At 32.5% G+C, this 13,868-nt stretch overlaps 1 protein-coding gene across 1 annotated transcript; it reads right to left on the bottom strand.

Moving 5' to 3' along the window:
• Positions 1-768: 768 nt before the first annotated feature.
• On the bottom strand, positions 769-12,862 carry LOC110104834. Its single transcript, XM_020834100.2, has 2 exons — positions 12,639-12,862; positions 769-1,177 (listed from the first exon to the last, which is right to left on the bottom strand). Exons 1-2 carry the CDS (start codon positions 12,843-12,845, stop codon positions 923-925), a joined length of 462 nt encoding a protein of 153 aa, XP_020689759.1. The 5' UTR covers positions 12,846-12,862; the 3' UTR covers positions 769-922.
• Between the last annotated feature and the right edge of the window lie 1,006 nt (positions 12,863-13,868).

The raw sequence follows: 13,868 nt of genomic DNA, 5'->3' as shown, positions 1-13,868 counted from the left end.
GTTTTCTTTTTAATTTTTTAAAATGGATATATCATTTACTTTTTGAGCTGCTTTCAAATTAGCTTGATTATATCTATGCTCCTACTATCTAGCCCGAGGTTTATCTCCCATTGAATTAGGCTTCATTTGGATCAATTTTCTTTCTATTTTATAAATTTTTTTTTTTAATAAAAAATTTATTGAAACAGACAAAAATAATTATATAAAATTATTCCAAATAAAACATTAATTTAAGGTAAAAATCAATTTTTGCTTTATCTAAGCAAAAATCAATTCAATTGAGTGAAAAGGAATCATTGTGCTAATACTCCAACCCTGGATTTATTTACTCAATATGATTCAACACCAATGCTTTTAAATAAGAAATTAAACGTACCATTATTTTACACTTTTATCATAACTTAATAATTGTTGTTCTGTTTGGAGAAATCATTAAAGCTTCATTTGGTATAATCTAAAGTAATTTTCGAATTAAAATTTTTGTATTAAAAATTTACTTCTAAAAAACAGTGTAAGCAGCACAAAAAAGTAAGCAGCACAAGAACAAACATCCTTAATGTGTAAGCAGCACAAAAAAGCACATAAAAACAGTTTAAGAAGTGCAGTCAACAAAAGAACCCATCAATAGCTTAGAACCTTTGTAGTTGGTTAACCACTCATCTTCCACTAGGGAGATTATTGGGTCCGAACACTGGACAAAATTTATCATTCGGAACTTCAGAGAACTGAGTAATACTAAACTCGATACTGTGAAGTATGGAGTTCGATACTTCACAATACCGAGCAGTACCTCAGTACTGGTACTGTGAAGTACCGAGCTCATACTGAGCTCAATACCCAGTAAGAGGTGAGTGGCACATTTTCATTGTACTCCAGACTTCGTCCAGTGTCCCAACCCAATAATTTCCCCTTCCACTGAGACTCACTCAAGTGCAGCATTTCCAACTTCTGATGAGCTTTCAGTGGCAATTCTTGCTTTCTGAAAAGCATGATTGCATTTTTCCTTGGCAAAACTAATGCAAGCATCCTCAGCCAAAGCCATGCAGGCAGACATCTCGCGCTCCTCACATTGCTCCCTCTCCTTGAAATCCATTTGTTTGGTACCTAATATGATTTTCCACCAGGGGGTCTTGCACTTGCTGGAGACGCTGATGGAACAACCAGCACGAGCACCAGCCTTCATTTATACAAACCCATCTTGCTATGATTACAGATTATAAATAAGTCGTAATAATCTACCAAACGAGTTCAATAAAGCTGACAAAGTGCAGCTATGCAGAGAGAAGTATAAGAAGACCAGAACACTCGGTATTATAAATGAGTTGGGTCAGAAGTGGATGCAGAAATATAATTCCCTTTTGTTGAAATTAAATTACAGCACTCCAAATATCATCTGCAAGAAGAATTAAGAGAAATAACGGAAGAAAAAATTCTTTTAATTGATAAAATAGGAGAAAGACAAGATATAATGGATCCTCAATTGAAGAAGAGGTTACAACACTCCAAATACAATCTCCAACAAAAATTAACAGAAGAAAAAATCCTTTAAATTGATGAAATAGGAAAAAGACAAACAAAATAAAATGGATCTTCATTTGGAGAAGAGGTTACAGCACTCCAAATGCAATTTACAAGAAGAATTAAGAGAAATAACGAAGAAAAATCCTTTTAATTGATGAAATAGGAGAAAGACACAAGATAAAATGAATCCTCAATTGGAGAGGATCTGATCTACCCTAGCCGGCAACAAGAGCCCAAACACTCATAAGAACCCTCCAAACTTCAACTAATACAAGATGACCTAACCCCCGATTTACAATCCTCCTTAAAACATAAAAAAACAGCAAAATACCCAAAACAACCCTCCTAATTTGAATTTCCCTATACAAGGAACCTTTCATGCAAGAAATTGGTCAACCCGTTGAAATTTCAAGGCCTTCTTCTCCGATTATTCTCATTTGTAAGTGATAATTCTAAGGCAAAATTTTAATGCAATATTTTCATCTCCTATCTCTGACTCTGGCTAGCAGGCAATTGTAATTGACAATTAGCAATGTTATACGTTTATAATTTGAACCCTAAATCTAAAAAAATATTATATATGAGATTACTAGCTTCAAATATTGCTCAAAACATATTCTACCCTTGATTGAAATAGATCAAATATTCTTCAGAACTTCTTTATATTTCAGAAATATGATCAAACAATAGTCGAAAAGTATTTGATCATAATTCAAAGATAGCTCGATCAAGACTAAAAGTTTCAATCAATACGACATTGCTTTAAACAACCTCTAGCAAGGTTGATCAAGTTTCAATCATGTGTTCGATGAACTTCGACCAAAATTTGAATTTATTATTTTGTACTCCGCTTCTCCTTTGTGATTTAACCCATTTGAGTTGTCTCACAATGCATGCTTGAGTTGCGTAAAGAGGTAGGGGTAAGATGGAAAAAATCATAAGGTATTTTGAGCCATTTGAACTAATGACATCATCATGTTAAATATGAGATGCAAGCACACAGTATCTTAAAGTGTTGATGTTAATCATACATGTAGGGAGGGGGAGGCATTATTTTGCTTTCAGTGGATGTGCAACTGATTTCAATAGATATGCGATTTCAATGGATATGCTACTGAAGATCAATGCAAAGCTTGTTGGCTTGAATTTACAATAATAAATCGAGCAAACCTTTGCTATTGCTTGATGAAAATGATTTCAATTCTAAAGATCTTCAAGAGCACATTTTATGGTGATATAGATATAGTCAGATTTGAGCACTTTATAGTGATATACATATTATCAAATCTAGGTATTATATAATGATATAACTGTGTTATAAATGTTCTTATTGTAGTCGGTTGTATCTAATTTTGTCTTGTTTTATAGAAGTTGCAATTATACTCAAAATGTCAATATAGCTACTTTAACTTAATATAAGGCTTCTTATTAAAATTTTAACCTTGGCAGTTTTTGCCTTAAAATCCATTGTATTATAGCTATTATAATTGTTATCTTCTATACTATACTCTAATGTTTAAAAGGTTCAAACCTTATTCGAATATTGAATGAACATTATAAGAACCTATAATTCAACTATTTTAAAAAAAATTCTAATAATCTCTTATTCAAACCTTGTTCAAATCATGATCGAAAAAAAAAATCAAATATGAAAGATTAATTTTCAATTAGGGTTCAAATAAAACTAAATCAAGAATCTAATTTTTTTATCACATATGCTTTATACTTTTGAATGAATGTTATTCAAATCAATATTTTGTAGCGACAAACTTTAAAAAAAAAATAGTCCACAATCTAGAGCAGGAGGCATTTTGATTCTAACAAAACTTTTGGTCATATGTTCTCCAGAAATAAACAACAGCCATGTTTCTACAAATTTTAAGCATTATAGGATATATAAAATCAAATTTCCATAATAGATCGAAAACTATCTTGATAGCAATCTAAAAATATTAAAAAGTGATAGACCATATCACTTTGGCAATCCAATCCATGTCAATTTTTAACAAAGAAAATAATAAATATGATTGACTAACTGATAGAATAAGAATAAATGGCAAAGGAAGTTATCATGATAAAACTTTTAACTAAGCTCAACAATAAATCCACAAAATTTCCAATTCATTCACCCAAAAACACGATAAAACCTCATGTGGCATTCAATGGCCTATGTAAATCATAAGTTCATAACTTTAAATTCAGCGTTGTTGTGCAATGTCAATCTTGAAAACTCAATTTTTACATAAAGAAATATGTGACTAAAGCTCCGTTTGAAGGGTTAAAAGAACCTTAATAATTTTATAGTGTCCAAATGCAGGCTTTGATCTGATTTTGAAAGCTCAATCAAAATTTGGAATGACTTTTCATGGCTATTGGTGCTGCAGCTTTTCAGGACAGAAAATTAACCTAAATGTTCATGTCACTTTTGTCAAATTATATTTCATAGTTCTTTTTCGATGTCCCATTAAGAATAATAGCTTCAATGTGCTTCCCCTCCCTTCCATGTGGTTACCAAGTAGAGTACTGGGCATGCCCTTCAAATTTCTCAAAAAAAGCCTATTTTAATGGGGATATAATTAAGGTTTATTTGTGAAACCTTTTTGTTAATTTTCTTTATATATATAGCATAACAATCTAATAATTTAGGACATTTTGTTTTACCTGAGTTCCAAAATTTATGCATCCCATAGTTCTGCAATCTAACTTGCAACATGGCATTTCCTCCTACTCCCTTGATACGTTAATGTCAACATCATAAGTGATAAATCAAGCAAATGATGTGCCCACAATTGGGGGCCTAAACTTTGTCACGACCCGGCCAGGATAGAAGGGTAGCCTTAGCTGCTTATGCCTTCAATGGGGAAGCAGAAAGATGGTGGAAAAGTCAGTTGGAAGAAACTTTTGGTGGGAGACCTAGCAGCCAAATAACATGGGAGGAATTTGTCAAAGTGTTTAGAGATTGGTATGTACCAATGACTGCTAGGAGGTCAATGGAAGACAAATTTAATAGACTGGTGCAGGGTGACAATGACCATCACAGAGTATGAGGCTGAATTCATGATGCTTTCTAGGTATGCCTCTCATCTAATTTCTAATGCATAAGAGAAATGCCACCGCTTCCTTTGTGGCTTGAGGGATAGCATTAGACAGCCATTGGTTCCCTTGGGTATTGAAGATTACTCTACTTTAGTTGAGAGAGCACGAAAGATTGAGCTGGATTTGCAGAGTACTCAGAGGAGAAGAGATTTTCAGAAAAGGAAGAATTCTGAAGAGGATATTCAAAGTAACCACACTAAGGGAGCAAATGGGAAGAAGCCCAAGTTTAGTTCTAGTGGAGGTAGTGGTGCAACTGTAAGTAAAGTCACTGAACCTTGTGCTAAGTGTGGCAGATTACATAAAAGTGAATGTTTGATTGGTTCCAACACTTGCTATTGGTGTCATCAGCCTGGATACATAGCAAAATATTGTCCTGCTTTTGCTCAGAAGACTTCAGGAGGAATGAGATCAGTTGAAGCATCTTCACAGAGGAATTATGAAAAACCCAAGATGATAGAACCATCAGTTGCAGGTTCAGTACAAAATCAATCTAGGCAGAATGTTAGACCGCGAGTTTACACTTTACTCAGCAAGAGCCCGAAGGATCTGCAGATGCTGACAATGACAATTGAGATGGCTTTATAGTTTATTTTTTGTAACTTGTAATGATAAATTTGATGTTTTGGATTTTGTAATTTATCTCGTTATGTCATGTCAAATATTTTGGGATTGATCAGATTATTTTGTTAAAATATTTCAGATGTTTAGTTTGTTCTGTTTCAATGTTGAGGTTTATGTTAATGAAATGGAAGCTGTTGGGTTATTTTGCAACTAGAAGTTATGTAAATTTCGGGGAAATTTTATTAGGAATGAAGATTGTGAAAACCCGAAAAAATGCCGTTGAGCATCGCCACACTTTCAAAACGCCGCGACGAGTTTTAAGTGAAAAATTCAATGTTGTCGAATTTCGATGGAAATAATTTTGAAAAATTCTAAGAAATTTGATATATAAAACTTGTATTTAATTTGGCTTAATCTTATGGAATATTAAATTCATATGATAGTTCATAATACCAATAATACCTTTAGAGGTTATTATTGCTTGGAGTGCTTAAGTGAGGGTAAAATGGTCAATTGCAAAAACCTAAAAACCCCAAAGCATTAAGAAGACCGAATTTATTCGGTTCACTCATTCGATCCGTGCGACGAAACTGAGAGAAGGCGCACGAAAGGGAGAGGGCGGAATGCCATGCAAGGCACGGCGGCTCTCCGACGAGATTCTTGAAAGGATTTGTAGGAGAAAGCCTAAGGACAATTAAGTGCATTTCTAACTTACAAATCTTTATGTCAATAGATTTTTGAGATGAAGAATTTAGAGTTTTGTGGAATCATGAAAATTTCTTTAAGAAATTAAAGAGGGAAATTATGAACGAGTTTTATACTGAGAATGTGCTTTTCTCTAAGGATTTTTAGGGTTTCTAAAATTAGGGTTTTTGCGAAATGTTGCTTTTTAGAAAATCTCTTAACAAAGTTTGTTCCTAAGGGTTGTGGGAGTGTTCTAATGATGAAATTTTGACATTTTTCATAAAATACTAATTTTTATAATTTTAGTTTAATTTAAATCCGAAAATATATTAATTTAATTATGAATTAGGTGTAGGAGAGAGTTTGACATGTTTATGTGAGGGAATTAATGAAAATAGGTTTTCCAAAACTAGGATATTAGAAAAATCCAAAAATAGAATTATTTTAAATTAATTTAGATTATGGAGAAAGTGTTATTTTGATTAATATTAATTAATTACACAAAACTATGAATTTTTAAAATATGTATAATTGCTTTAAGTTTTAAGTGAGAGAGAGAGAGTGAGGGAGAGAGAGAAATTAACGTGATTTAGAATGAGAAGGAGAATGCTATTTTGATTTATTTTGTATATTTTAAAAAAAATGAGAAATTGATACTTATAGGTGATTAATCGTGGTGACATCGAAGGAAGGACTAACAGAAAAGATCAGATTCCAAACTTCTATAAGTATGCATAGTTCTTTAATTACAGTAATATCTCTTGTTTTCTCACATGTTATATGATTTGATAGCCTCAATCTTAATTCTTTACTCGTATCAAATGAATGATCATGCAAATTACATGTACATTTTATGGTCTTACTTGATAAAGTTTATCTTATATGAAATTAATTGATATGAAATGATATGAATGTTATATTGAATGCTTGTATGTGTATGCTGAAAGGATGGAGTTCACCCCCTTATAGTACTAGTTGGGGACGCTGTACTCGTGTACGTTAATATGGTAAAGGATATGGAAAAGAAAAATGATAAAGGAGTACCTTTATGGTACTGGACGGTGACTCCTATAACAGTTGTATTATATACGAAAAGAGAAAGCTAAGTATAATGATATGAATATGGAAATGAAATGAAAAATATGGCTTCATGTTATGATATGTTTAATGTTATGTTAGTATGAAATCATTTTATGTTATGTTCATATGAAATTGACATCCAGCATATCACACACTTGCCTTGTTTACTGTAGTTTAGAATTGTTTATTACTTACTGAGCTTTAGCTTAATATTAGTTAACATTTTCAGGTAAGCTTAAATTAATCAAATGAGTAGAAGCAGTGGCAATGTTTATCGTAGGAGAGGAGCTCCGGAAGAAAGGTAATTATGAATTTATTGAGTTTTACGTTTATGTGTTTTCAAAATTTGATGTTTAGAGGCTCTTTCAAATTATTATGGAGATGGATTTAAAGATTAGATAATTACTAACATCAAATTTTTTTGTTCCCGCCATGAGAGGCGGGAACAAAGGTCGGACTGTAGGTTAAATTATCTAATCTTTAAATCTATCTCCATAATAATTTGAAAAAGCCTCTAAACATCAAATTTTGAAAACACATAAATGTAAAACTCAATAAATTCATAATTACCTTTCTTCCGGAGCTCCTCTCCTACGATAAACATTGTCACCCCTTCTACTCATTTGATTAATTTAAGCTTACCTGAAAATGTTAACAACTAACATTAAGCTAAAGCTCAGTAAGTAATACACAATTCTAAACTACAGTAAACAAGGCAACTATGTAATATGCTGGATGTCAATTTCATATGAACATAACATAAAATGATTTTATACTAACATAACATTAAACATATCATAACATGAAGCCATATTTTTCATTTCATTTCCATATTCATATCATTATACTTAGCTTTCTCTTTTCGTATATAATACAACCATCACATGAGTCACCGTCTAGTACCATAAAGGTACTCCTTTACCATTTTCCTTTTTCATATCCTTTATCATATTAACGTGCATGAGTACAGCGTCCCCAGCTAGTACCATAAGGGGGTGAACTCCATCCTTTTAGCATACACATAAAAGCATTCAATATAACATTCATATCATTTCATATCAATTCATTTCATATAACATAAATTTTATCAAGTAAGGCCATAAAATGTACATGTAATTTGCATAATCATTCATTTGATACGAGTAAAGAATTAAGATTGGGGCTATCAAATTATATAACATGTGAGAAAATAAGAGATATTACTGTAATTAAAGAACTATGAATACTTACAGAAGTTTGGAATCCGATTTCTCCTGCTAGTCCTTCCTTCGATTTCACCACGATTAATCACCTATAAGTATCAATTTTTCATTTTTTTTAAATCTACAAAATAAATCAAAATAGCATTCTCCTTATCATTCTAAATCACCCTAACTTCTCTCTCCCCCTCACTCTCTCTCTCTCACTTAAAACTTAAATCAATTATACATATTTTAAAAATTCATAGTTTTGTGTAATTACTTAATATTAATCAAAATAACACTTTCTCCATAATTTAAATTAATTTAAAATAATTCTATTTTTGAATTTTCCTAATATCCTAATTTTGGAAAACCTATTTTTATTAATTCCCTCACATAAACATGTCAAACTCTCTCCTACACCTAATTCATAATTAAATTAATATATTTTCGGATTTAAATTAAACTAAAATTATAAAAATTAATATTTTATGAAAAATGTCAAAATTTCATCATTAGAATACTCCCACAACCCTTAGGAACAAACTTTGTTAAGAGATTTTCTAAAAAGCAACATTTTAGAAAAACCCAAATTTTAGAAACCCTAAAAATCCTTAGAGAAAAGCACATTCTCAAGTATGAAATCGTTTCATAGATCTTCCCTCTTAATTCCTTAAAGAAATTTCCATGATTCCACAATACCCTAAAATCTCAAAAATCTATGGCAAACAAAGATTTCTAAGTTTAGAAATGCACCTTAATGTTCCTTAGGCTTTCTCCTACAAATCCCTTCCAAGAATCTCGCCGGAGAAGTCGTCGGAGCCGCCGCCCGTCGCCTTGCGTGCGTCCGCTCTCTCCCTTCCGTGCGCCTTCTTTCGGTTTCGGCTGCACGGATCGAATGAGGGGCCGAAGGACCGAATAAAATTCGGTCCCTTAAAGCTTTGGTGGTTTAGGGATTTTGCAATTGACCATTTTACCCTCACTTAAACATTCCAAGCAATAATAACCTTTAAGGCTATTATTGGTATTATGAAACTTATATGAATTTTAATTCCTAAATTAAGCAAAATTAAATACAAGTTTTAGATATCAAATTTCTTAGAATTTTGCGTAGAATTTTTCAAAATTATTTCCATCGAAATCCGACAATATTGAATTTTTCACTTAAAACTCGTCGCGGCGCTAAAGTGTGCGATGTCTAAAATGACATTTTTCGGGTTTTCACAAACTTAGTCATTTATGACATGGTTACTGATCCTCCCTTTCCAGAGGAATGGAATGGTCGTGGAATGGTCAGAGCTTTACCTTTCAAAATAAACATTTTACCTACATGCCCATAATACTTTTGTCAAGTTATATTCATATTTCTATTTCAACATCCATAAAACCAAAATACGTTTTGTTGGCTTCCCTTCCCTTCTGTATAGAGGCTGTTCTGGGGCTGTTAAGTTGATTAATAAGCAAACATCAGGCAAATAAAACCACAAAGATAATAAGTCCATAAAATAAAAACCTAAACTTGCCCTCTATTTCTTACATATATGATGTTACTGACATTTACATAAAGCATCATTATATGTTGCATTCTCCTAACTTGCATTCTAATTAACTTTTTTTAATTAATATGCAAATAGGTACAACAACATTCAAAGTTTTTGCTTTTTTAAAGGCTCTTTTCAATAAACTACTATAAGGGTGTCGTGTATAATCGGCTTTTGATTTTAGTGCTGATTTTCCTTGTTATAGTAATGTGTGATAGACAACTGATTGATCATATTATCACATGACATCCTATTTCATCCTAAAACACAACTTTTTTTATTATGCCATTATTTCTAGCATTTTTTAAAAAGCATCTGAGGACAAACTCAGATAATATTTATCATGAATTGATATAACAAATGACCATTTTAATCCAACGTTCTCAGACAAAATATATGGCATCGCAAACAAACACCTAAAAGACACACTGACTGATAAATAACAGCTCAACGGTAGAAACAACTTCACCTTAGGCTCGCTAGGTAATGTTGTGTAGAATCTACGTTGTGCTATTTGTTACAAAATTAAGACGGGATCATTTTTACAAAGATGGCAATTTGCTCTATAAATGTGTTGTGCATGGTTTTTACACTTCTTTTTTTTTTACACAAATCAAGGGCCATAGTTAGGATTTTGAAAAGCAAAGCTGCTAAACAGCATTACCAAATGAGACCACAAGCAATTTTTTAAAGAGGGATTTTTCAGTTTTCAATATACTTTTCCAGCAATAACTGGTTTTCCAAACAAAATCTAAACATTAAGTTTTAGGGGATTATATATATACCACTTAATTCTTATATTTTTTTATATCTAGCATCTAAATTTTTATATTTACTTATATAACACTAGAATTTCTAAATCGCATCAAGAATGCCACTGACATTAATCTATCTAGAGTAAAATATCTTTCTTCATGCATATATTTCGATATGATTTAGACACTAAGATGTTCTATAAATAAATAAAAGTATTTAAGAATTAAATATGTCAATACATAAAAAAATTTGTGGCATGCATTTCAATCCCCCAAAATTTTATCTTCACAAATGCGTAGTCTAATATTTGGCAGTAAAAGCACTATTCATTAAGACATGCTGCAGTGAAGGTAAAACAAAACATTGATGATTACAAGGACATGCTGATCACATTACTCTATGAACATGATGTCTAACTCTTAAAGGACCATTTTTTATTAATATTGCCTTTGAGCATCATCTACAGATTAACAATAATAATGACACAATTCTAAAGAAATCAATGTGCCCAAAAATCTACGTGAATAAAAAGACTCTCATTGCATATGTGAACTATTTCGGTAAATTGAAAGAGAAAAAAGATCAGAACATAAAATCAGCAGTAACGCACAGTACCCTAGCCGATATCCTATTGCATGATTGTATGGTCCGGTTGAGCATTTCCTTGAAACAAAAAAAACTACGATCTAGTGTTAATCTAAGGCACCAGGCACCCTTAGGCAATATGACTACACAAACTTGACATTTTAGAAACTTGTAAAAATGAAATGAGGCGTTAAAATGAAATAGTTAATTCATTTAATAATATTATTTTATATGAGAAATGTTGTCAAAGGTAATAAAATGGAAGTCATAACATTCAACTATGTAAGGAAAATAATAATTTTTCATGTTTTGTTGCAAGCTGGACAAAATTGCTAAATATATTATCATAAATCAGAAACTTTAATGACATTATCAAACAATACCTTAAATAGTTAAACTACTTTAATTTAAATCATTTCTATCAGGGATAATCTAAAAGGCTTAACTATCTACTCCATCTTTATTATCATCGTTGCCTAATCTTAATCATTACTTCGTAACCCTTTGTCCCTTACAATCTCCTAAGATTCATCATCTTCATCCTCAGTAATTACCACTTAATATATTGAAGCTCTTGCACTTACATTTGATCAAACTCATTTTTTAGCATGCATCGTTATTTGGCTAATTCCAGATGTTCTTTTCATATCAGCCCATGCATATTGTCATCATCAAAAACAAATTCTTCTTCCTTTCTAAAGCATTAACAACCACCTCTAAAATGCCCCACTATCTAGCACGTCAAAGCTATCCATTCACTTAGATAACAGTTTAGTGAAGGTAATTTTCAACGTGGATTTAGAGGTTCTCTAGCCTCACCTCATCTAGGAACCTATGGAAGCATTCAACTTGCCTTCAACAAAACTGAATTATCTACATTAATGAAAGGAAAATAGCAAAAATAGCATGGGATGCCAAAAAGAAAGCCTAATTGAAGTTAGGAATTGCCACACCAATTAAAGGTGAAAAGGGCTATAATAGCGATTTGTTACAGTCTAGGATTTAAGTTGGCATAAAATGGGCACACAACCTAAATTAAGCTACTCAAATGTACTTTGAGCCACTTTCTATCAAACCTGCCAAAACTCTGCAGCCAAGAGCTGGTTTTGTGCTCCTCGTTCACTTTATGCAACTGTTTTAACTTACTGCCTGGCAATACTAAAGCCAGTCAGCTCGGCCAGCTGCAATAACAAATGCCTTCAAACAAAATCCACTCATAGAAACTTTAAAATACCTAGAAATTATCACATTTCTAGTAATTATATCAAAAGACCAAGTTCTAAAATAAATCAAACCAGACAAATGTGCCCATATCAAACAAACTTATAGACGCTTTAAAGCAAAGAAACCATATGAGATCTGAAAAAAATGCGACCTCGCAAATTTTATGTTACTCCAGCAACTCAAAAGTCCACATTTTAGCCATTCGTTAAAACAAAAGAGAAGCATGCGCACACTGTCAAGCTGCCTACGCAGAGGAAAACGACAACGAGTTTATTGTTTGGCTCCAAACCCTCAACATAAAACCATCCAACCAAAATTCAAAAAATTAGGGTTTTAAGAAAAAAGGCGATTTAATTGTCCATAAACAACGCACAAAGAACGAATTGGAGCGAGACCGAAAGATGAATACCTTACACTGCTCTACAATCTTGGACTCCGTGGCCCGATATGCTGAACGCCAGCTCGCGGCGTCCCTGAAGGCGAGGACGAAGGATCCAGACGAGGGGTCATCCCCCGGCGCGGCGTTCACGGGCCCTCTCAGAAGGGGAAGTGGCGGATCGAACGGTACGATGGTGGCCGCCGGTGAGAAGTCCTCCGGATCGCTCTCCCACGCCATTATCACGCACTTCACCCTGCTTCAGAATTCGCTCCCGTCAGTCTGCCTACGCTATATATATTTTAAGGTTTTTACATCCGTACCACTTTATAACATCTATTTTACATATTTAATAACCTAAATATTAACATTTCATTTTTACCACCTCAACACAATTCTATCATCAGGTAAGAAAACTTCGGCACAGGCCGAGCAATCTGAAGAACTTTACCTTCGGCAGTGACTTAGGTCACAAAATTCACAAAGGGGAAACAAATGTGGAGCAATCCGACCACACAAGGTAAACGCCTTCTGCTCCGAGGTAACCCTGGAGATGTTCGACCTAGGGATCGGAACGGAACAGATGGAGTGTAGCCGGGGAAGGGAAGACTCGCTGGATGGGGGATTTCGATACCTCTAGTTACAGGTCGCGAGAAATGGATAACATCGTGAGCGGCGGTATGGATGAAGTGGTATATCTGATGATAGAATTGTGTTGAGGGTAAAAATGGAATATTAATGTTTAGGGTGTTAAATATGTAAAATAGATGTTATAAAGTTGTATGGATGTAAAAAACCCTATAGATTGATCCAAATTTTAACTGCGTTGCTTTTATTAATATTTATATTTTCATATTTAATTAAAAGAATTTAAATTTACATGTCTTATTGTGGCTTGGACATATTTCTTTCAACTTTCTAAAATAATTTTTTATACGAAAATTTTTAATAAAAAAATTTTATACTAAAATTACTTTAAAAACAGTAAAAAATTATCTAAATGAAGCCATGATATTCACGTTTAAATAAATATTTACATTATTTATTCCTCGAAAAAATTAAAATTCTAAATTTTGTATTTATGTTCATGCTTGATCTCATAAAATTGTGATGACTAATCAATAAAATTGAACTTAATCATACTTTTTTTACTTAATATATTAGTATAGCAAATTACAACATAGATCTCTAACAAGTATTTTTTTTTACTATTTGGATTTTTTTCAAAGTAACATAACAACAACATCAAGTCTATCCCATCAT

The sequence above is a fragment of the Dendrobium catenatum genome, unplaced genomic scaffold (genome assembly GCF_001605985.2).
Source record: "Dendrobium catenatum unplaced genomic scaffold, ASM160598v2 original_scaffold_268049, whole genome shotgun sequence".
In the NCBI taxonomy this organism is placed as follows: Eukaryota; Viridiplantae; Streptophyta; class Magnoliopsida; order Asparagales; family Orchidaceae; genus Dendrobium; species Dendrobium catenatum.
This window is presented reverse-complemented; position numbering and strand designations above follow the sequence as displayed.

Bases quoted from the DNA above. Each gene is read 5' to 3' on its own strand.
- LOC110104834 (XM_020834100.2), bottom strand. From the start codon at position 12,845: ATGGCGTGGGAGAGCGATCCGGAGGACTTCTCACCGGCGGCCACCATC. The intron at 1,178-12,638 runs GTATTCATCTTT...GTATAAATGAAG, and splicing joins AGATTGTAGAGCAGTGTAAG to GCTGGTGCTCGTGCTGGTTG.